Source organism: Drosophila nasuta, chromosome 2R, assembly GCF_023558535.2.
Source record: "Drosophila nasuta strain 15112-1781.00 chromosome 2R, ASM2355853v1, whole genome shotgun sequence".
NCBI classification, from domain to species: Eukaryota; Metazoa; Arthropoda; class Insecta; order Diptera; family Drosophilidae; genus Drosophila; species Drosophila nasuta.
In genome coordinates, this window is record NC_083456.1 from 26,053,543 (window position 1) to 26,078,904 (window position 25,362).

Genomic DNA, 25,362 nt, shown 5'->3' on the forward strand with positions numbered 1-25,362 from the left:
GCAGAGCTTTACAAAAGCTCATTTATTTTTTGTTTTTTTTTTGTCAACAAACACAGTCAGTCAGTCGAAGAGACGAGGAGAATCGCGCGTTAAATTCTTATTATGTATTAAATAATAACAATTGTGATTTGTGAAATAAATCAAACTAAATGCGCGAGGTCCGTAAAATTTAAAACAACTGCTAGTGAAGGCGTGTGCGTGCGCTGCAACATTTGTTTTTATATGTATTTTGCGTCGTGAGCCAATTGGAATACGCTAGAATCTGCTGTGTTAACAAAAGAAAAAATAAAGAAACAAAAAAGGTGCGTTATCGTGGCCTTAGCAGCATAATTTAATGTTGTCGATTTTTGGCTAATTATATAATAATTGTGCGTGCGACCCAAAAAAACGTGTTAAATCCAATTGCAAGCAAGAAGTGCAATAAAGTTATCCGAATAGGGGATGGGTGAAGGGGTTGATGACTTATTTCAGAGACTTCATAACAACAGCGAAGACAAAACGAAGAAAAAGTATTGCAGCAACAGCTGTTCGTCGGGTTGTTGTTGTTGTTGCCGTTGTATGGCAGGCCTATTTCTCATCAGAATTGCTTTCTGTTTTTGGTTTTTTTTTGCCACACGGAAATCGTAAACAACAAAGGAAAGCTACAACGCCATATGCCTTATTTATATGTAGTGTGCTATAAAGATATGCTGAATTTTAATTGCACTTGATTTGCATAGATTCTGAATATTAACAACAGGCAAAATACTGTCAAGTGCAAAGTCCATTCCAATCAGAATTATATGACATAAAAAAGTCGCATGAGAGAATCTATTTATAGGCACACTTAATCAGGCAAGCATGTGTTAGAATAGATTTGTATGCGTGTGTGATACACTATAAGCATCTGCTTGTGTGTGCGTGTGTGTTTGTGTGCGTACAATTATGGATAAGATTCAACCTTGACTGAGTGCAAAATAACAAACAAACGCTTAACGAACTTGTTTACATTCGTTTCGCCGGCATGCAATGGGTTCCACTCCCACTTCCCCTTCCCCCTCCTGGTTGCCCACCTGTTCCCCTGTTCGATTCGTGCTGCAGCATCCAGTTGACAGTGGAGCGTAATTGATTTGCATTCATTCACATTGCACTTGCTCTACTTTGCTCTCAACAGCTGATGCTAGCGATGACACTTTGCCGATAGATTTATTGCACGCACGAAAATTACAAGTGGGCAATAAAATGGAATATATTATTATTCGATATATTATACAAATCATTATTAACGATTATAAAGCTTTCTTTAAAAAATGTAGTATTTTAAATTAAATTTTAAAAAAGCGTTCGTTTTATCATATTGTCAAGAAATAAAAAGAAACTTCTCCAGAACTATTGAAAGTGTGTGACAAAATAAACAAAAATAATTTTTTTTATGCCTGTTACCTTAGAATTTCTATCGGAGCTGTTTGTAATGAATATTTTCTAGACGTACTGAGACTTGGCTCTTCCATATATCTCTTTGGCAGCTGGACTCTGTTATCTTATCACCGCAGATAGTTTATTTGTTTATCATGGTTAATGCTATAATCTTCAGCTAGCATTCAACTTGTTCAAGGTTGAAGCTATTCCCTTGTAGATATCAATTGACAAACCGCACAGAATTATACACAATATGCGGAAGTCAATTGAGACGGGCCCACGTGTGGTATACGCTATATGAAGTTGGCACAGTTTTCAAATAAACTGAGAGTCAAGTCCGTTCAAAGTGCCAAGAATATGTTTCTCAGAATTGTTATTATGCAAAATATTTCTTTGTGGAATTTTCCACTTAAGTAGACCATTTTAATTTCGCAAAAATAAACTATTAATATATTACTTGGATTTAATCAATAGGCCTCAAAGCTTGTTATAGTTAATTTTATTTATTTCGATGATAATTTGTTGTTATTGGCATTAAGCAGCGCTGTTTACCTGTTGTTTGAACCGCAACCGGTTTCTATTTGCCTCTAATGGAATACATACATATGTACATACATTATGTCTATATACAGATATGGTAATAGATATAGTTGTGTAGTTGTGTTTATATTTCGGCTTGTCTATGTTGTGTACATAAGGCGTTAAAGTGCTAACAAGGCCTAAACGAAATCGCATAGTTATATTGGGAGTTCTATGGTCAATATACACACAACTTATCAAAAATCTTAATCTAAACCGCAAAGAGTCCCAAACAAAGTACAATTTCCCTATCTGGGCGCATTGTAAATAAAGAGTTAAGGTTCGCAGAATGCCTCAAATCATCCAGACGAAAGTTTACGGAAATGTTTTTTGTTATACTATATTATATAATTTTTAATTTGAATTTTCGTTGGAGTGTTGCCAGAAAAGTGTGAAATTGAAAAATTAAACATATAGTATATTCATTTATTTTGCTTACAATTATGAAACAATTGCGAAACTGCTAGACGAGATGTTCGCTCGCTGCTCTTCGGTCCCCTACCCCGTCTTATCGCTATTATTGTTTTTCTGACACGCCCCAAAATGCTGATAAGCGAGGGGGGGCGAGCAATACTTTTACCTATATTGATAACTCAATGTTAGGCTCGTCAGCATGTGTCTTAATTACTTATGAGAATATAATATAATATATTATTATGTACTTTTATTATTTGTTTAGTCTGCCATGAGCCGCCTTATAGAGAAGCCCAACATTGCCATGTCCATTACAACATCAACATCAACTTCAGGTAGTCAATTATCCAGCTCAACTGCCGCTGGCTCAGCCAACAATGTGGCAACCACAGAAGACACAGCTCCAGAGGACGAGGATGGCCACAGCAGGATGAAGACCACAGCAAATGCCACCGCAGCCACCGATGGCAGTCACAATCAAAGCGCAAAGCCCGCAAAAAGTAAGCAAGATTCAAGAAATACTTTTGGGGAGCGATCGCAAATTAAGTAAATATTTTATATATTTGAAATTGAATGTATGATAGATAAAGATATAAGAAACACTTTTAAAGTGCGATCGCAAATTAAGTAAATATTTTATGTGTTTGCGTAGAATAATTGGTAGATAAAGATATTGATAAAGATATATAAAACTTCAAGCGCACTATATAAAAAGACAGCTACAGCCGAGTGTGCTCGACTGTGAAATAAAAACAAAACAAAACAAATATACCGAAGGCTATATTTTTGGTATATTTATATAGTACTATATTCAAAAAATACTATAGAGTGGTCTCTGAGATCGAGGGGTTTATACGGACGGACGGACGGACAGACAGACGGACAAGGCTATATCACCTCCGCTTTTGACGCTGATCAAGAATATATGATACTTTAAAGGCTCGGAGGTTCCTCCTTCTGCCTGTTACATACATTTCCTGGAGGTACAATGTTATAATACTTAATTTAATATAATAATATTAAAACCTTTTCACCTTTCTTGAAAATTTAAATATTCCATTGACAAAGTTTCACCAAAATAGTTTCCATATTTTATAGAGTATTAACTATATTTTGTTATAAAATATAAATGATGCACAAACTGTGCTCAAATTTAGACACTATAGCTTTTATATGCTTGTCAATGATTCAGTTAATATATAGTTTCGATATTTTATAAATTATTAAATATATTAAAAAAAAAATAAATGATGCAAAAACTGTGCTCAAATTTAGCCACTGTAGCTATAGCTATAATATTCTTGTCAATGATTTAGTTAATGTTTTGTTGATGAAAAAGATTCCCCTAGATGTGAAATAGCTTAGTGTGTTGATAAAATCCGTAGTTGTTTATAATAATTAACCAAATTTAGCTGTATTATAAATTGGCAATGCGAAAAGGCAAGTAAAAGACCCCAATAAACTTTATCTCTACGAAAATAAAACAATTTGGCCTGTCTGACCGACTGACTCATTAAATTATGAGCCTACCGCTTAAACGGTAAGAGCTAGGGGGCTGAAATTTTTTACACAACATTGTTGTTGAGATTAAATTGGACAATGAGAAAGCAATTTCCCAAAAAAAAAAAACGCCAGGTGCAAAAGTAATAGAGAACTAGATAGCTAACCTTAAATGTCAAACATAGAAATGTTAATAAAAGAAATAATTAATTATTGTGATTTAATATGGAGGGTGCTCTGCACAATGCCAGCTTGCATGACTCAAATGTGTTCCTCATCTATTTGACAGTGCACAACAAATTCGACGAGGTGATCATCAGTCTGATATCTGGCGCAGCGGCTGGCGCGTTGGCCAAGACGACAATTGCACCGCTGGATCGAACGAAAATCAATTTTCAAATACGCAAAGATGTGCCATTTTCATTTCGGGCATCGCTGCTCTATCTGCGTCAGACCTACGTCAATGAAGGTGTTCTCGCTCTGTGGCGTGGCAACTCAGCGACCATGGCACGCATTGTTCCCTATGCGGCCATTCAGTTTACCTCGCACGAGCAATGGCGACGCATCCTCCAAGTGGATCAAAATGGCACCAAGTGAGTACACGAGATTGCATGCCAACATCAAATCGCAATATTAATATTATGTCACTCTCATTTTGTGCAGCACAAAGGGACGGCGATTTGTGGCGGGTTCGTTGGCGGGCATTACGTCACAGTCGCTGACGTATCCGTTGGATTTGGCGCGTGCTCGGATGGCTGTGACGGATAGATACACGGGTTATCGCACGCTGCGACAGGTGTTTGCCAAAATCTGGGTGGAGGAGGGACCTCGAACGCTCTTTCGTGGCTATTGGGCCACAGTATTGGGTGTCATTCCCCTATGCGGGCACCTCGTTCTTCACCTACGAAACGCTCAAGCGCGAATATCACGGTAGTTATACAAACTACAGTAGAATGTCGATAAATGCACTTAACTGCAATTGTTGAATTTAAGTGCAATTAATGCAATTATCTGTGATATGCACTTAAATGTAGATGCAATTATCAACATTATAATGCTTGTATTACACTTTTTTTACTAAGCTGTTAAATAGTTTAACTTAACAGCAGAAACGTTTCATAATTAATAAGTTTTGTATACAAAAGTATAACAATCTTTGTAAAAGTAACGATATTTCAAAACTCTTGTAAAGTTGGTCAAACATTTTTCATATTAGATGCTGCCATAATCTGAAATATGCTCTTAAATGCAATGCACTTAAATTAAAATTATACAGCAATCAAATACACCTTTAGAACTATCTTGCACGCGAAACTATCGACATTTATTTATGTTTATACTTACTAATTGCTTTAAAATACTTTCAGAAATTGTTGGCAATAACAAACCAAACGCTTTAGTCTCGCTGGGATTCGGTGCTGCGGCTGGCGCAGCAGGACAAACAGCGAGTTATCCTTTGGATATTGTGCGTCGACGTATGCAGACCATGCGAATTAATCCTGCGGCAACAGATCGCTGTCCTACAATTCTTGAAACACTCGTCAAAATATATCGGTAAATATAAAAGAGATATCCTAAACATTTAGTCAGACAATTTATAACAAATCTTCTATCTTTTGCACAGTGAGGAGGGCGTCAAGAATGGTTTCTACAAGGGTCTGAGCATGAACTGGATTAAGGGTCCCATTGCTGTGGGCATTAGCTTCTCCACATACGATCTGATCAAGGCTTGGCTAAGAGAGTTGTCCCATTTGAAGCGTGGTCGGGTCGACAACTAGCAACTGGCCCCCAGCATTCATACATACTCATATACAGGCCCACACACCACACACACTTACCCCCAAACCCACACCAAAAAAAGAGAAAAGAAAACGCACTGCTTTCTTAAGTTGAATGTTTTTTTGGAGAGCGCAAAAAGAATTGTAAGGATATATATAGTGCATGCTGTCGCAGGCATTGTTACATTGATATTTTTAGTTGTTAATATTGTGGAAAAGTAGAGCTTACGTTTGTTATTCGATGTAAATGATTTGATTGTTTCCTCTCTAAGCGAAAAGTATAACACAACAATAAAATTGTCTACATAAAATCGCAAAATTGTAAACAGCTATCTGCTTAATTCGGTGCTTAATTTGTACTCAATGACACCACTACTTTGACAATAACTACTACTATATTTTATATGTATAAAACTCTATAGTTACTAAAATTATTGTGTAATTTTTCATAGCTTTTTGTCAGAATTAATATCCAACGTATGTTGAATTTTTGGGCTCGCTGTGACAAAAGCACCTGTGAGAGGATACTGTATAAAAACATGAATGCCATGAATTTACTTATGTTCAGCAGCGTAATTATTATAAATATATGAATGTGTTTTTTATTAGTGAAAATAAATTTACAATGTTGTTTAAAATTCAAGTGTATTTTTTAAATGGTGCGCCAATTCATACTGCATCCTTTGAATATGGCAGCCCCTAACTATATGTTGTGTGTGACCACATATTGCTATTTAAATTTTGTATAAAATAGTTCAATTATACAAGTAAGATTGCATTAAAATAAATTTAAACTGTATTTATTGTTATTGTTTATTGTTTTTAAACATTTTGAGATAAAAAAGTATTTTTTATGTCGTACTTCCATATTTGTTGATAAATTGAATGGTATTTTGCACAACAGTCGGTGCGGTCACACTGCTAGTCGCGTTCGTTGTGCGAAAATAGTGCGCAAAAAACAACAAAGTGCTTATATATATATATTATATTGTTTGTGCAAACACTAGTCAATCAATAATAACAATTTCCAGTTGTGACTGTGCCGTGTTTTCAAATGCTGTGAACATTTATTTGCATTACCGGTATTAGTTAATATCATTTACTGAAGCATATCAAAGAACAAACAACATATGTACTTATACACATAGATACATATATTAAAGTCTGCAACAACTATAAAAAGCTACAGGTGAGTGTGGGTTAAATGGTGAAATGAATATAAGCCAAATCCTCTATTATGCAAATTAAGGAGACTATTGATTAGCTGTAGCCATGGCCGCTCCCTTTGTGGGCGGGCGGTTGGCGCTGTTGCTGGCATACAACAGGTGAACAGAGTTGCCACCCTGCTATTTAACCCTTTCGGAAGATTCCACTAGATGAAAAAATCTTTCCTTTTGTTATTAAAGCCACAAGACTATAAACATATTGTATGTAGAAACTATAGAGAATTCGATTTTTATTTCATGTATAAATAGATAATTATCTGATCTATCAATGACTAGATTTGAAATGAATCAACTGGTAACACATTTACCAACTGAACTGTTAGTGGCGCATTCCGACAGTCTGTTCAATTAGCCTTAACAGTGCCATTTTGAGTAAAACGGCTGTTGCGTCGTCCTAACAGCGCTCAGCGAAACATTTATGTTCGTGCGTCCAATCGCGTTGGTGGTGTTGCCTTCGCGGCTTGTGCAAATTTCTTACAAAAAATAAAAAGTAAAAATTTCAATATCGCAGCGGTTTTGATAAAAGTTGAAAAATTCAAATTTTAAGCTCTCCTTATTGCTATTTGCATTTTTTTGGCTAAACCACCCATTGAAGTGAACTCACAAGAGAACTATAAAGTGAAGTTTTTGAGCGATAGCGTATGTTAGTATTTGTGTGTGGCGGCGCGCGTGTGCCTGTGTGTGTATGATTTAAAAATAAAACGGCAAATACATATCAAAATATTAAACGCAAAGAAACAGACGAAAAGAAAAAAGGTCTCTGCTCTGCTCGCGTGTGTGCTGAGCACTTGTGCGCGTCTCTGTCTGTGTTTGTGTTTTCGTGTGTGTGTGTCTTTTTGTGCATATGTGTGTGTGTTGTGCGGCCATCGCAAGCGATACCAATACCAACAACATATGAACACATACGTTCCATGCGTGTTTACACCTTTTGAGCTGTTTGTGTATTAAAAGGTAAATAGAATATACAAGAACAAAAAAAAAAAAGAGCAAAACACGGGCACGTTCTCAGAGGCAAAATATATTGTGGGGGTGGGGAAGGTGGTTTCCCGGCGGTTTCTATGCGTGGGCGGGACATCGACGTCGACTGCGACGCCACTGCACTTTATTCTCTCCCCCACCTCCCTCTAATTTTTCCCTAGCTGACTTTTTGATTTGTTGTGGCAAATTCTGAGAAACTCGCTGAATTTGTAACATCGATTTAATTTTTGCTATACTTTTAAATTATAAATAACATTCAATTTTCACATTTGGCGCACATATTGAAAATATATTGTATGTATTTATTTATTTTCTGTGTGTGTATTGTGTGTATTGACACACGTGTGTACAGTGTGTGTGTTTCTGACCATGCAAAATCATGTGTTCCCTACAGCCAGAAAGAGAGAGTACATTTCTTGTTGTTCTTGTTGTTGCGCTCCTGTTTCTTATTGTTGTTTTTTTTTTACTTGATGGCTGCGCATGTCGCCGCCGTCGCAGTTGCAGTTGCAGTCGCTTTTGTGGCCATCGTCGTTTCTTTCGTTGTTAATTTCCTGGAAAAATCATAAAAACAAAAGCAAAAGAATTTTCGAGTGCAGCAACAGCAGCAATAACAAAAAGAACAACAACAACAACAACAGCGAATATATTAGCTCCCCACATCTTTCTTTACCACTCTCGCCCACTAACTCTACTAGCACTAGCTGTCTCTTTCAATCCTTTACAAGCACACAAATACTCACACTCACGTATTTGCTACTCTTGCTTTCTTGCTGAGCAGCAGCAGCAGCAGCAACAGGGAAACGCGCGGCGGCGCAGCAAGCGTCGCTGTCGTCGTCGCGCATTCTGCCCGCTCAACACTTTATCTTCTTGTCTTGGGTTGTTGTTGCTTGCTTCGTTCTTTCCTTTTCAATGTGTTGCGCACACGTTCTTCTCACTGGTCGTTCGTCGTTGTTGTTGTTGCTGTTGCTGTGGTTGCCTTTTTACCATTTTGGACAAATTACATTTCTCATCGTTGTCGCCGTCGTTGTAGTGTCAATGACGTCCCATTCTCCATTTGTGACCAACTGTTTTGTCCGGCCAGACTCGGCTGTTGTCGCATTTTAATCGCCGTCGTCTATCGAAACGCTACTCAAGATAAGCTTCGATAACGTTGCTTGCTTTAGTCGTCGCTCTTCCTTTCTTTCTCCCTCTATCCCACTACTTACTATATTCGTATGAATTTTTACACCTTTGTAGTAAATGCAACGCAATTTACACTACAATTAGTTTGTCTATTAAGTGCGAAAAGTGTGAGCTTATCAAGTTTATAAGACGCAAAAGTATTGATTGTTTATTTACACAGGTACAAACACACACACACACACACCCAAACACACATACAGACGTAGCGACTGTATTGTCGGTGTGAACTTTAATCAATCAGTGCAGAAAATAAAAACACTTGAAAAAAAAAACAGTTGCCAGATGCTTGACTGCTGTGCGGCTGTGTGTGTGGGTGTATGTGGGTGCTTAAAATTGCATGTGTGTATGTGTGTGTGGCTGCCTAAGAATGCATGTGTGTGTGTGTGCGTGTGGTCTGACTGCTTGATAAAGTCAAAAAAGTAAAAACTTTGAGTACCAAACACACACATCTATATTCAACACGCACACTTTGGCAATTAATATTTTATGTTTGCGCACAAAACAAGTATCGATACTTTCAGTTGCATTGCTTTTATTTCTTCTGTTATTTTCGATGGGCTCCATAAAACAAACAGTCAGAAAGAGCAACATTGATTGATTACTTAATATATGTATGTACATTTTAAAGCGTCAGTGATGTAGGAAATATTGAAAGTAAAGAAGAAAGTCGCTAGATTTGGAGAAAAAAAAATAGCTAGAAATGTGTTTAAATAAAGTTGTGACTAATAGCATTTAATTGCAAGGCACTTTCTATTCATATATATGTATATTAAGTATTATGTATGAAACTACAATAAACAAGAATATATTATATAATTCTAAAGTTGACTGAATCCAGCCACAACGTGGCCAAGGTGGCAACACTGCTTGCAGTGGGGGGCCAGGGAGGAATTCTTTCGAGAAGGTTTGACATTTGATGTTGCGAGGCTTCGGCTTCACACAAGGAAGAGCCCAGTCTGCATACACACTCATACATACACACAAACGTACATACAGATACACACACGCACACTCACTCCCACACTGTCAATCACTTACACCAGCGCACAAGTGCTTATTAAACTTGTATGAGGCACAATAACAAATAGCACAACAACGACTGGCTGTCTGTGTGTGTGTGTGTGTGAGCGTGTGTCTGAGTTTGTATTGCTTATAAAAAATTAAAAACGTAACGTTGGCCAACACAAAGTTCTAAATACACTGCTTGCAATTTGTTAATTGATGCTTGTGCGCCAGCCAAGCAGAATGACTCATTTTTTATTATGGTAATTAAGCTGTGCATATGTTAGTTAACAGCGCTGCTAATAACATTTTTCTGTTATGTTATCATCTTTCCGTGTTTGCTCTAAAATGCTCCACTTTGAACTTGTATTACAAGTGGCGCAACAATTCTATAATGCCGATTTACGGAGTGGGTAGATTGAAACACAAAGCAATTTGCAGGCAGACAGGAAAGCGAAATACAAATGTCGAAGCAGCAAAAAAAAAAATTAAATAAGAATAAAAGCAAAAGGGCAAAAAGAACAATAAGTATTTCTTGAGTATGTTTTGTTTTTGTGCCGCTCGTTTATTGATGCCTGTTATAACACTCGATTAGCAAGCATACAAACATTTGTATGCATTGTACGATTCTTATTTGGCGATCAACTGGTTGACAATAATTGCCAATTTATATATTGCCTTATATATTCTTTTTTTTTTGCTTTTGTTCGCACAGCCATAACAATATATTTCAGATAAAAATTAGCACTAATTTGCTAGTCTCTATTTCCTTAAAACAAAAAAAAAAAACGACGAAAAAGCAAGAAAAATCTTTGTGGGGAGCGTTCTTTATATATATTTCTATATGTATACATATATGCAAGTATGCATATAGAGATATTGTTCTATCTTCACAATTTGTTTATCGTATGGTTTATGGCGTCGTCGCCATATCGCTGGCCATATTTGTTTAGCAAACGAATCTGTTTGCTTAGCTAAATCCACATCTGGAATTGTATGATGTGTGTATACTATATGGTAAGCATAGTATACTGGAATTGCCGTTTTACAGTTTGTTTATCTAAGCTGAATTTTGCGGTACTTTTACAATTGGGGATTAAGTTGGCAAAATAATGAGTAAATTAAAGGAAATGGAATCGGTTTAGAATCGGAACTGCTGAAATTCTATGTTATCTTAATCTTTATAAATAAGAAAATTTTGCTAAAATTGTATGTTATCTTAATCTTTATAAACAAAAAACTTTTGAGAGATGTATTTTGATAAAAAAATTCCGCTTCGAATTATATTATAATAATGCAGCTTTATAATTATAGATACAGATTTTTAAATATAACTGTTCACATTGCGAACGTGACAAGATTTCATTTATGAGATAAGATTATATAGGTTAAAAGTAATTCTTTTTTTAACACTTGTAGTTTATAAAGAAAGAAAACGGAGAATGAAATTATTATAATTTAAAACTGGAAAAGGAAATCGTAACAATTATTTCATTTCTGTTTGTTTTGTTGTGTTTTTTGACTATCTTCAAATATGTACATATATAAATATTATATGATAGTAATGCCACAAATGTTTAAAATTGATTAAATTTTGTTGTCTTGTGCGCCGATTCCTGGAATTCCCAATCTTTATGTATTTACAATGCTCTCTGGCATTTGTGTCTCAACAAAATGTCACGTATGTACATAACTTAGTAGTAAAAAGCCAGCATTATCAGCAAGTTATATATGTATATATATATATATAAAATTCATAATGCAATTTGTTGCTCTGCATATATTTCGATTTGATCCCAAGACTGACTCTATTTCCTTTACCCCAGCTTAAATAAATCCTTATCAGCAGCTACCTCACAGACGCTTTTTCGCTTCGCATTATTCATAATCTAAAAATGCAATTCAACACATATTCACATTTGTTTGTTTTTTTTTCTTTTTTGCTTAGGTCGAGTCACTTTTTGTGTTTGTTCGCTGTTCAGCGATTTGTTTTTTCAGTCACATCGACATCGAGTGAATGCAGCTGTTGTTTTTGTTTGCGTGCTGCCTACGTAAAAGAAGAAGATATAGATACAAATACTGTTGTACTACATTCATATAGACATTGAAATACGATTGATACATAGATATAGATACACACAGCAACAAATTTACGATGCGGTTAGCAATTCAAATTGAATGCTATTCAAATTGCTCGTTGGGATTTCCGTAGATCGTAACTACGTCAATTGACTTACAAACATGAAAGAGCAAAATGTTGCTAAACCAGTTTTTGTTTTCTGTTTTCACTGCAACCATAGCAACAACAACAACAACAACAACAACAACTACTTTCTTTGGCATGTACTTCAAGGCTAAATCTTGCACTAGTTTTTCTCTGCTGCAAAATCAACATTTCAAGGTCGCTTGTCAGAGATACGAAAATACGAATAGGAATAGCTAAAACTTTGTTATACACAACAGGTAGCATAAATTTTGATAACGTGATACTGTAACAGCTGTTGAGTAGATTTCCATTTTAATTGCTGCTTTAAGGTGCTGGTAAAGCACAACGTCATAATATTGCTGGGATTTTGCCCCAAATTTTGGGTAATTTATTCATACACGCGAGATTTTCGTTGTTTTTGTTTTCTATGGTAAAAAACGTCACATTCCTTATCGCACATATAGTGCGACAATTCCGGTCAGAATTTATCGCAACGTGACAACAAAAAAGTGGAATGAAAATAAAAAGAAAAAAGTTTTTACTCGTGCGCTTGGCTTTGCTTCTAGGAAGATACCAATTAACTACGTATTTTGGAGAGATCTTTGTGCCAAGTGCAAATAACTTGATATATATATTGTGGGCTATAACCTTATCAATTTCACTGAAAAGTGCTATAAAATTTATAGCAACAAAAATGCCGCGTGTGTTGGTGTTGAACACCCGATGATTAAAAAATTGACACGACTTAACAAATAGAGTGTATCTCAGTCGTCTAACTTGAAGCTGATAGACAGCGTTGTTACTAAGCGTGGCGCTTTTGGAATTAAACAACATTTACTTAAGCAGTAAACTGCTGTCGAATAGCTTAGTTATATCTCATTGTGGAAGCTGTTTGATTTGCATAAAAGAGAGAATTGTAATTCGCTGAAAACGGTTCAATGCAGACGTCAAGGCATCTGCGAGATTCAAGTTTCACAGTTTCAAGAAATTGATTTAAATTTATAAATACGATCTATACGGTGTGGCTTTGCATCATGAAAAACATTGTGTGTGTAGACACGTATTTAACCCATTGACGACAGCAATTTGTTGATGGGGATTTATTTTTCTATTGCTTTATAATAGGTTCTCTGTGGTCTGCATTACTTGAGAAATATTTGATATACATGTAGATGCTGGCTGATCGCCTTAACACGGTCGATTATCGTGGAGCACTTTCCCAGGGGAATTGATTGGAATATGGACAAAAGTGGAGCAAAATCGTATTTTTATCGAGCGCGGAATTTGGATCCAATAGTTGAATGGACTTTATCACATAACTGCTGCGGTTTATTCGAATCCATATGTTGATTTTAAAAATAGCATTGATTTATGATTGACTTTGAAAATGTTTCCCTTCTTTTTTATGTTTGCTATTTCTTAGATTCAATTCTTTTCAATAATGAATTTGTTTTTCTCTTAAATCGCTAAAGTGATACTTGTTTGAATACAATTATCTTGTTATTAGCATTAAGAGTGACGCGACAAATGTTGGACGCCAAATGAAACTTGACATTGATAAGAGTATATTGAATTCGATGGGTTCTCAATCAGATTTTCGTTTATTGCCTTTTGTTATTGGCTTAGTTTCATTTTTATTTTTTATCGGCGAATACGCTTTACCGCTTAGGAACCACATCGTGTTCCCCCGTTAACTCCGCCCCCCACACACCTCTGGCAACATTGTTTCTTTGTGCGGTGAGTTTTTATTTTTTATGGCAGGCAAACAACAAAAAGCGCCGAAATTCTCTTTTTTTTTTTATTTTTTGTTGTATTTTTTGGGTGTTGCTTTTTGGAGAGTCTCACGCTTGGCTTAGTTTTCATTTGGGTTTTGCGCATTTGTGTTTTGGATGGAATGCTAAAAGCAGCTTTGTCAAGGATGCCAAACAATGTAAATACAATATTAATATGCACATTTAATTATAATTTGTGCAGCGTTAATAATAAGCCAAGTGTCCTATATTTTTTTGTATTTTCTTGCGTAACCTTCTGTTTGGATTAACACAATTTCAGTTAATTCTAAATTTACATAATTTTCACATTTAAACCGTATTCATGGAAAACGCTGACAAGGAAGTACTTGGCGTTTAACGTTGCCAAAGATTTTGCTGTGTGGTTTCCAAACGTATTGTTAACTTATCTAAATCATTTCTTGATAAGTTCACGTTCTTTTTATTTCATTCTACAGTCAGTTAGCCAGTCAGCTGTTAACTTGCTTGCGCTTATCAGAACGATTTAATCTTTCATGGCAATTGATTCATCAATATATAGTAAAAGAGCATTGGCAGAAATGGAAAATCGAAAATCGAACGTATTATCATGTCGATTCCAACTAATTTGCAAATTCACAGTAAAAACTTGGTTTCTATTTAAAACTCGAAATTTGCGTGAATTCCTCTTGCCCAAAATTGTGGACGGGGACAATGGGGACAACGTTCTTATCAACAGGTGAAAAGCGTATAAAATAAACGATTTACTTACTTACGCAGCTTAGTCGCGTTTCACATTTTGCTTACAAAACTAGCAGCAGCTTTCCATTGTTAAACACATTTTGGAAATTGAGACAATCGAACAGGTAAACAAACATTTTGTTGTCACAATATCGCACAGTCATTCAACAGAACAGATCTCAATAGAAAGTCAAAGTCTGGCATTTCGATTGTTTATTTTTTTCGTTGTTGTGCACATGGGCGAAGCTTATCTCAGCTGACGTAGATATCAGAAAAAAAGAAATAATAATTGAATACTCATTGATAAAATAAACAAACTAATGAGACGAATTGTCTCATTTACTTGGATTTCCGTCCCACCTGGCGAATGCTTTGTCCAAGGTCGGAAAAGCGCACAAAAAGCAAACAACTCTTTTTTGCATTGTAATCGGTAACGATGAAAGCAAAAGCAAAAGCAAATGCATAATTTTCTACTGACGTTTGCTTCTTTTATATTGTGGCACAGCAGCCTTGAACTACTTACTTTTTTGTTAGAGGAAGAACAAGTCTTGAACCAAGGAAATAAATAAAAAAAAAGTTATGAATCGTAGAAGAAACCTGCAGTCGAGTAAAAAAAGAATAAACGTTTTTGTCTCTGGCTACCTACGTGAGATCTTTCGTGGTCGTTAGTGAGCCGCACATCCGATTGAATTGGGATCGTTTTTTTCTTATTTTTTCTTCTTGGCTGCTGCTGGCAGGTAACAAAGATCTACAGACAGTCCACGAGTTTGACCTGTTTTGCTGTTGTCCCTTTTTTTGGTTAGAGATGAGCGCGAGTCTCTCTGAGTTGGTAATACGATCGATTAAATTCCCAATAATATTTAAATGTTCGTTCAAGTATGGCCATCTATTTATTATTGTATAAATCATTTGTTGTAAATTTGGTCAAAAAAATGTCATGTCAGATTCAAAATTAATTGCACGCATATTCGATTTGTCTAATCTTAGATTGTTACATCGTGACACGACGACACTCTGAGGAAACATCTCTACTCTGCTCTACTCTCTTATTCCGAGTCCGTGGAGTATGTTTGTTTAACGATTTTTATCTAATTTTCGTCGTCGTTGCTGCTGCTGGTCTCTTTTATTTTGTATTTTTTCGTTTTTTTTTTGGGTCTGGTCTGACTGGTTTGGCTTGTTTAAACATTTCTCGACCATTCATATTTGCTACGTGTGCGCTACGTTCTTGTTGTCCCTTTTTCTCGGGAACTACGAAAATTAGCGTATCGACCGCAAAAGCAAACAAATGTCTGGCCATGGGTCGCCTTTTGTTTTTCTTGTTGTTGTTGTTGTTGTCGGGGTTTTCGGGGCTTGACTCTTCGAGTTTGAGTTCGAGTTCGCGTTTACGTTTAACGTTTACCTTAACGTTTTTAGTTCGAGTTCTTTTCGTTTGTGTTGTTCTACTTGTTGTTTGGCCTGCTGTTTTTTTTTTTGCCCCGATGTTTGTGTTTCCTTTGCTGCGATCACGTTTTGACCGCCCAGGAACGAACAGAGCCTGGATATCAGCCATTAGTACTCTCACTTTAAAGAGTCCACTAGTTAAGCAGTTTGACTGTGCAATTATTTTTCACACCTGTCGTCGTCCAGGGAGCGACTTGTTTTCGTTGTGCGGTGTTGTGTTCTGTTTATTTTCTCACTGCTGTGCGAGTTGTTGTCGTTGTCGTTGTCGTTGACGTTGTTTGCCATTCGCCATTATTTTTGTTATGGTAATTAAAGTTTTGTTTTGTTAGCACACGCTCTATCGGACCTGGGGACCAAAAAGCGTATCCCCAATACACAACACAACACTCAGACAATATATACACACAATGGCGCCTCTTGTGGCAAGTTCTGTTATTTTTGGACATGGAAAATGTTTATCTATGGGTAACTACTGTCGCCCCACTATCAATAGATAAGGAACGAAGCGATCCCAGTTGCATGGTCGGTCAATGAATGCCATTCAATTATGGGCATCAATTGAAGCTTCAATATTTTGACAGCTATTGGTTATAGATATATATTTTTGTTTGATTTTGATGGCGAGCTGTAAACAAAGTACTCACAATGTATACATTGAAATTAGTGCAGTTCGTTTTTTTAGAGGTATTAAAATAATTTATGATAACATTAATTTCTTGGTTTTCCTGGAATTTCACTTAAAGATCAAATGAAAACATTCGACTCACGTATTCAACGGAACTACAGTTGGGATGCTGGGGGCTTCCTATTTGAAAGTTGGATTGTGAAATTAAACTACATATGGAATTTGTTCCATTCATTACCAAATCTAGCAGTTCTTAACTAATTAAATATAAATGTCTTAATCGATACATTACGATTCAATGAGAGAGCGACGCCAATAAATGAAATGCGCAAATGGCATTCATTATTTTTTAGTAGCATACTTAAAGTTGATCCGCTCTTGGCACTGACAATGTTTGTTGTAACTCATTGGCATTCACGATATCTATTCACATTTCACATAGCACACACCCATTTACACATTTACATTTACATACACACTCATCTGTTATCCTTGCCACTTAAATGCTTATGTATATATATGTACTGTTTTATTTATAGTTTTCTTATCAATCAAAACAATTCATACCTAACACATTCCGTTTGTGCGTTGGCATTTTATGGACGAATCAAACTTGCGATTCGCTTGTGGAAGTCAGCAGCTGGACCTTGGGGCCAGGTCAACGCCGACGCCACCATCAAGCAGCTAATAACGAGCCTAACACCTAAGAACCAAATCAAACCAATAACACAAAACATACAAGAAACAAGCGAAACTTGAAAACTGAATCCTTGTCACATATATTTGCATCCTGTTGTTGCACACAGCAAATGCAACACGCATCGCTCACATCCCACATACATATTCATCCAAAAACAAAGACAAAAACCAAAAGCAAAAGCAAAAAGCAAATCACATGAGCAGCATGAGTCTGTGGAAGCGCATCTCGAGCCATGCCGACTGTGAGCAGCGCATGGCTGCTTACTACAATAAGAAGGGTCTCTACGACCTGCGCCTCTGTTTGGCGCCTTGGATCGAAGACCGAATAATGTGAGTAGTCGAACCAGGAACGTGCGGGGTCGGGCTCCTCTCTCTCTTTCTCCTTTTCTCTCTATCTTTCTCTCTCAATGATTCAGTTTTTTTTTTGGGCATGTCAACAACGTTGCGAAGTAGTAAAATAATTAACATTTTTTGGCCGTTTTTTTTCGAGATGGGCGAGAAAATTATACGATTTTGTGCAAAAGCGTGTTTTAGCGTATTTTAGGGGGCGTAAACAAGTTTAGAATAAGCGACTAAAAAACCGGTTGTATAAGCGGCTCGGCTCGGCATCAAATTGATTACTAATCTCAACGCTTTCTCTTCCACTCTTTCTCTCCGTCTCTTCCCCCAAAACAACAAACAATTTGCTCGGAACAGGTCTGAGCAGATTACACCCAATTCAACAGATCAATTGGAGCAAGTGGCGCGCCGATTTAACGAGGATCTGCAACAGAAACTGCTATCGACACGTGCCAGCGATCAGGCGCTTAAATATCGACTGGTTGAACTCTGTGCGTTGATACAACGCACGCCCGCCCTCGAGCTCTACACGCATCTGCGCAGCGGCCTGCAAAAGGAGTTGCAGCTAGCCACCGAGAAGAGCGTTGCCGTTGCCGCCGCGGGCCAATCGATGCCGCAGAATCATTACAATATGAATAATCCTGTCGGTATGAATGGCAGCTACATGGACACCGGCGATATGTTCGGTGTCCCTGTCCCCGGCACCTCGCCCGTCAATGTCGGCATGTCCACGAACGTTATGCATAATGCTCCAGGCAATGCAACGCCCGCTTTAATGGGCATGGTGCCGGCAAAGGTGGAGCTTTATGATGTCCACCATCGCATTGTGCAGGGTTTCAATGATTTCTCCGCCTGCTCCGAGCAACTGCAGGGGCTGAAGCGCAGCTTTACATATATTTACAATGCGAATAATGCTCCCGATGCTGAGGCAATGTACAAGCGTTTAATCGAGGAGAAGGCAAACGTTGTGTTACGACTGCGTCGCAGCTATTTGTATTATGAGGGACTGCACGATTTGGTCCTGATGGAGCTGAAGAACTGGCGTCGCCAACAGGCATTGGCCGGCAATGGAGCACAATTCAGCGAGAATATGCTCGATGATATCCAGCGTTGCTTTGAGATGCTCGAAACCTTTGTCACCCATCTGCTGGCCGCTGTGCTCGAAGCACTTAGCCTGCAAATAATGAAAGATGATTCCGACTTGACGGGGCTGCGGGAACAGATTCAGATCTCCCAAAAGAATCTGGTGTGCTCCGCCTTTATTGTGGACAAACAGCCGCCACAGGTGATGAAGACAAACACACGCTTTGCGGCCTCAGTGCGTTGGCTACTCGGCTCTCAGCTGGGCATACACATAAATGCGCCGACAGTCGAGTGCATCATAATGTCAGGTAAGCATTTCTTTTGCAAATTATTGTCAACTTAATCGATATTAATTTGGATTATTTTGTCTTTTGTTTTATAGAATTGCAATCGCAACGTTTTGTAAGCCGAGGTACACACGCGGATGTCACAACCGGCAGCCTGGCAGGACAGTCATCGGGTGAAATACAGAATTGCTCCAGCACCATGGAGTATCAGCAGAGCAATCAAGTGTTCTCCGCCAGCTTTAGAAATATGCAGCTTAAGAAAATCAAGCGTGCCGAAAAGAAGGGCACCGAAAGCGTCATGGACGAGAAATTCGCATTGTTATTTTATGCCACAGCCACAGTGAATAATTACCAGATACGCGTCTGGACATTGTCGCTGCCCGTGGTTGTCATTGTGCATGGCAATCAGGAGCCACAATCTTGGGCCACAATTACTTGGGATAATGCGTTTGCCGATATTGTGCGTGATCCGTTTGTTGTCACCGATCGCGTTACCTGGTGTCAATTATCCGTGGCACTCAACACCAAATTCGGCTCCTGCACACAGCGCGCTCTAACCGCGGAGAATTTGGAGTTCTTATGTGAGTTGAATTGTTGTGAGTTGTAAACGACTTTGCTAATCATTATTTCATGCAGATGAGAAGCTACAGCGTGATAGCAGCATTGCCGGTGAGCGCAATGAGTATATATCGTGGAATCAGTTCTGCAAGGAACCCCTGCCAGAGCGTACTTTCACCTTCTGGGAATGGTTCTTTGCCATCATGAAACTGACCAAAGATCACCTACTCTCCATGTGGAAGGCGGGACGTATTACAGGCTTCATCAACAAGGTTAAGGCACAGGATGATCTCATGCGTGCCACAACTGGCATTGGCACTTTTTTTGCTGCGCTTCTCCGACAGTGAGTTGGGTACGTAATCCGTTAGTGTTAAGCCTCCCCAAATCGATGATTGATTTAATTGATTGGCAAATCATTAATCTTATTTAGGTGGCGTCACCATTGCATATGTGAACGAGAGTGGTTTGGTTACGATGCTGTCGCCATGGACCGCACGTGATTTCCAAATACTCAATCTGGCTGATCGTATTCGTGATCTGGAAATGCTGCGCTGCCTGCATCCAACTGACGTCAATGTCCAGCCATTGGATCGTGATCTCGCCTTTGGCGACTTTTATACGCAGCGTCCTGGTACAAATTTTATATATAACTCACAATTACTATCTTCAAAACGTTCACAGAATATTGTGATCTTTTTGAATGAGTAATTGCATTGAAAGTAAACAACTCTTTAACAAATGTTTTCCTTTTTTTTTGACAGAACCAACGCCCCGCGGTGATGGCTATGTGCCCAGCACGATACGCGTGCAGGTGCGTACCAGTGGGGATACATGCTCCATCAGTGGCACACCTCATCATCCAATGCAGTCACCGCCCCAGGATAGCATGTCGATGGGAAAGTAAGTTTTACATGGTCGACCTTGGCAAGCTGCTATTGGTATCCTAAAGCGGCAAATTTCCGTTATTTGTTTTTAATTTTCGGCTCCCCATTGGGAAGCTCTTTTTTTTGTTTTTGTTTTTGTTGTTAAAAACCCTTAACCAAAACAAGTTGCAACTCTGCGAGTCAAGTTGCTCGCTGTAAACTGTATTAAAATTGTTTTTTATTTATTTGGCATAATTTGATTTATAACCGCTTTTTAAAAGTTTAATTGATTGCAATACTTTGAAATCGAAAGATGCGTCGGAAACCACTGCGAGACCAGAAACGTTTTTCGAGTCCTAATAATAAAAAAAACACAAACTTTTTCCTGTTCTTGTTTTGAATGTGTATTATTTTTCTTTCTGCTGTACCTATCTTTTTTTTTTTTTTTGGTATTATTCATAGATACTTGCAAAAAATGATTCAAAAATAACATTAGTAATACTAATAATAAAAACTGATAACAAACAATAGGAAACCGTATCTATAAAAGCAGTTGTATAAACTCTCTAACTTACACTACTCTATGTTTTATTTTCATTTTCTCTATTATTTAATTTGTTGTGCAATCTCTCTTGGTGTCTTGGTGCCGTTCAGTTATTCACCACGTAGTGGCATCATGGTTGATAATGTACCAAGCGTCGCTACCACATTCTATAATATGGACGATTCTGATTCCGATGATAGCATTGTGGCGCGTGCGCTTGAGAGTTATGTGAACAGTACAACGCCCGATGATCCAGTTGTGGCTCAGATATCCGATATTGTCAAATACAATGGGTACGACAATGGGCAGACGGCAACGTGGACGACGCCCAATAGACAAAATTATTCAGTGCCATCAAACTTTAATCAAATGGTCCCCTATTAAACACAACACAAGTTCATTTGTGGGCACAAGCGCTTAGGTTGTGCTACTTACCGCAAGGTATAACCCTCATATCTATTCTATCTATAAAAATAGTATTTATGTACCAATATCGCTATCGCCTTCGCATCAAATTCACCCAGCCAAATAAAACAAACAAATGTTAAGATAATTCGTTGGATTCTCAATTACAAAATCGATAAAATTACGTTAATTTGTTTGTTATAGAGCCGGGGTTCTAACATTTCAATATATATTATGGCCAAATATCATTGCACTGCCCTTGTTGAGTCTAAAAGCATTACATCCACATGTCATTTGCCACAACACTCGCGTCACTTGCCTCACACGTCACTCGTTCACATTGCATTAGACACCCACTGTTGCCATCTACTTTACTAACACACCCAGGTCGATCGCTCAGCTCAGCTGCAGATTAAAAATTTTCTATTCGTATTTTTTTTTTTCCTTTTTGTTTGTAATCTTTTTATTTTTGACTTCAAAGTATTGCCATCTTTTTAAGCTTTTCAGCGACTGCAAATCATATGCAATTTTATATACAACGATTATATATCTAGCTAATAACAATGTATTTTATTCTAACTTTTGATCGCAGCTTGCAGAATAGCACCATCATGCATCTGTAAACAAACAAAAATATATATATATATACATAACGATATATGCCAAAAGAACATCACAACAATGAAATGGGCAAATATTGGGGCTTTATTCGGATTTAATTCAAATAAATATCCAAAATAATTGCATGTGCTTTTTTTTCTCAAAATATTCTTATTGATGTTTGTTCTTAATTGTTGTCATTATCAGGATTTTGATTGTCAATGTGATGTTACAATTGTTGTAGTTTTATTGAACACTTCAATACATTCAATATATACAGGGAAATACTATAATAATATATATAGATTACATTAAAAACATTTAAAATTTTCATTTTGTTAGGCAACACTTATCCTTGCTGTTCACAAGTTTCAGTCGAATCATTCGTTTAGGTTATCATATGCCTTCTTACTAACCACATTATAACTCATTCCATATGTGTAATAATATTTATTTTGATTTTTCTTAATATGATTTCAATTGAAGTAACCTATTGTTATTTTTTCTTTTACATTTCATCCTCCTTTTTAGTGGTAGTGATTTTGCAATGGCGGACTTTGATACGATGCAGAACTTTGATGTATATAATAGAATAATATAAACATACATATATATATTTATATATTAGAAATATATATAGAGATGTATAATTAAATCACGTCAAATGTTATATAAACGAAATCCTATAAATATTTGCAAGAATTGCCGCTATTATCGACGTCCATTAGATGTTTACTCTATACACACACCCTTCAATTTACACCGATCGGGACCTTCGACATTGTATCGAACGCTATACCGACTAAAACCAAAAACAAAATAATAAGAAAACAAAAAACAACATTTAAACAATACAAATGAATGCTTTGAAAAGTTATTTTCACATATATTTGGAATTTACATCGTTGTGGCATGCGTTTTAATTTTTGGTACGTATTCAGTTGATTTTTCCGCTTTTGTTTACAATTAATCTAGTATAATCTAGTATAAGATGCAATTTTGTGAGGTAGCTTGCAGATATTATCGAACGTCTATTGAACTTATATCTGGTTGTGATCTTCAAGTAGTAGCCAATTAGTTTTTTTTGTCTATGCTAACTAATTATACACGCATTGTTGTAAAACTATTTATTGTTATTATTACAAATAAAAGATACAAGACACTAATAATTATGTATGTACAACTATTGTGAAATTTTCTCAGACAGTTTATTGAATGTTAATAATATTAACGAATTTATTGTTAAATCGATTTTAAACGTTTGAATGTATATTATATACTATATATATGGTAAGACGATGCAGATTGGAGTAAAAAAAGAGCTGGTTTCAATGTCCACAACGACGGAAGGAAGAAAACGAATAAAATGTGTTTGAACTGAAGAAATGAAATATGTATACGAATTTACACAAATAGAGAGTCAGCTATATTTATATGTATGTTTATCTAGATATATGATATATGTATATGAAATACGATATTAATGTCTCAATGTGCTTTACCTATTATCTACAAACTTGTGCAGATGTTTTTTGTGTTCATTACTAAAAGTGTGTTTTATTTATTCTTGCAGCATTTGTGAAACGCGAAAAGAACCAACTAAACGACAAGAGCAATGCATGCAAACTGCTGCACTTCAACACCCACACAATAAAACACCAAGAACAGCTACAGCTACACACAACAGACATACCCAGAACATGATGTTATGTTTCCCAAGTCTACAAATTAATTATTATTATTTTTTTATTATTTTAAATTGTATGGAAAATTAGCATGTCTCTGCACGTTTGTAATATTTCTTCTTCTGTGTATCAAGATAATACTACTTATACGAAAAAACATTTAAAGGATTAAGAGATATGCGTGGATTTTAGTTAGTTTAAAGCCTAAATTTGTTGAATCTAAAATTGTGAGTTTTATCTTAATTTTAAAGAATTATTTTACGTTTAGATTATTTTTAGATGCGTAGTCGCAAACACACACAAACGCGGTGCGCTACAAAATTAGTTATACTTTTCGAGTGTACGTATTAATAATGCTACATATTTGTATATCTATATTTGCTTTATGTAAAAACCGTTTCACTGGCTTCCATGCTGAAAATGCAGAAAAATATTCATGATTGTACTATATTTAATTTTTGTTTGAACGAGGACAACGTGTGCATTGCATTACAAATGCGTCAAAAGTAAATAAATAAAAGTGTTGGGTTTGTTATCTGCCAGGATGCAAAAGCACAATAAAGAGAAGAGAAAACACAATATATACAAAAAGAATGTTAATAAAGAGATGAGTCGTAAATTTTACTATTTTTTTTGTGTATATTCCTAAGCTTTGAACGTGAAATGTAAGAATTTTATAACACTTAAGTACCCAAAATTAATCAATAAATACTATATACATATATACACAAATATATAATAAAGTTAATTACACATTTTTTGTGCAGCTGTCAAAGCAAATTCAATTTGATCAACGACAAACAAATTCATTATGTGTGTTCGTGTTGAACGTAAAGTTTTCTATTTTTAAATGTTTCAATGTATAAACCTAATGCACACATTCCCAACGATTACAAAGTAGTAAACCAAACTGATAATTGGGAAAATATTTGAAAATGTGCACATTAAATGATTTAAATGGAGTTTTTTTAATGTAAGCAATATTACGAATTGAAAGAACTAAATAATGAACTATTCTTGTCAAAATGGCCAATAAAGATTTGATTTTAAACATTTACCATGGACTTTTTTATTCATCTAATATATTAAGATTACAATTTTAATTTGCAGAATGTTCGATAATTGTTAAAATTCATTGCCAGTGGAAGGTGTTGTTTAAGCAAAGCCACTTAATTTTTGTTGGAGCAGCATTTGTCCTTGGGTCCATTTTTACAGACGCAGTTGCATTGCTGACTGCAGGCGCAGTTGTCGCCGCATTTGGTGGCCGAGCACTGGCAGTCTATAGACATAAAGCGAGTTAAGAAAAGTTTAAATAATTTTGTTCATTTGTACTTACTATTTCCGCAACCTTTGCAACCCATTTTGTTCTTGATGTTTAGTAAAGTATACTACTGTTTGCAGTGAATCTTCTTGATGACTTGTTGTCTGCTAAAAGTTGCGCTCGCGTTTTATAGATATCGAATGTATGCAGTTTTGCACACC

At 36.5% G+C, this 25,362-nt stretch overlaps 3 protein-coding genes across 3 annotated transcripts; 2 read left to right on the top strand and 1 right to left on the bottom strand.

Moving 5' to 3' along the window:
- The first annotated feature begins 54 nt into the window (after window positions 1-54).
- On the top strand, window positions 55-6,269 carry LOC132784489 (mitochondrial coenzyme A transporter SLC25A42). The gene is given in 7 exon segments (XM_060790139.1): window positions 55-302; window positions 2,657-2,891; window positions 4,181-4,484; window positions 4,555-4,765; window positions 4,767-4,821; window positions 5,259-5,445; window positions 5,516-6,269. Coding segments are annotated over 6 exon segments (1,140 nt in total). The 5' UTR covers window positions 55-302; window positions 2,657-2,662; the 3' UTR covers window positions 5,670-6,269.
- Window positions 6,270-7,317: 1,048 nt separating this feature from the next.
- On the top strand, window positions 7,318-24,935 carry LOC132784040 (signal transducer and transcription activator). Its single transcript, XM_060789413.1, is given in 11 exon segments — window positions 7,318-7,846; window positions 17,357-17,846; window positions 18,213-19,246; window positions 19,321-19,806; window positions 19,862-20,103; window positions 20,105-20,135; window positions 20,214-20,414; window positions 20,545-20,683; window positions 21,301-21,631; window positions 22,727-23,124; window positions 23,769-24,935. Coding segments are annotated over 8 exon segments (2,541 nt in total). The 5' UTR covers window positions 7,318-7,846; window positions 17,357-17,712; the 3' UTR covers window positions 21,575-21,631; window positions 22,727-23,124; window positions 23,769-24,935.
- On the bottom strand, window positions 24,920-25,321 carry LOC132784041 (metallothionein-4). The gene is made up of 2 exons (XM_060789414.1): window positions 25,217-25,321; window positions 24,920-25,159 (listed from the first exon to the last, which is right to left on the bottom strand). The coding sequence occupies exons 1-2, from the start codon at window positions 25,239-25,241 to the stop codon at window positions 25,050-25,052; spliced, it is 135 nt and encodes a 44-aa protein (XP_060645397.1). The 5' UTR covers window positions 25,242-25,321; the 3' UTR covers window positions 24,920-25,049.
- Between the last annotated feature and the right edge of the window lie 41 nt (window positions 25,322-25,362).

Bases quoted from the DNA above. Each gene is read 5' to 3' on its own strand.
- LOC132784041 (XM_060789414.1), bottom strand. From the start codon at position 25,241: ATGGGTTGCAAAGGTTGCGGAAATA. The intron at 25,160-25,216 runs GTAAGTACAAAT...TTATGTCTATAG, and splicing joins TTGCAAAGGTTGCGGAAATA to ACTGCCAGTGCTCGGCCACC.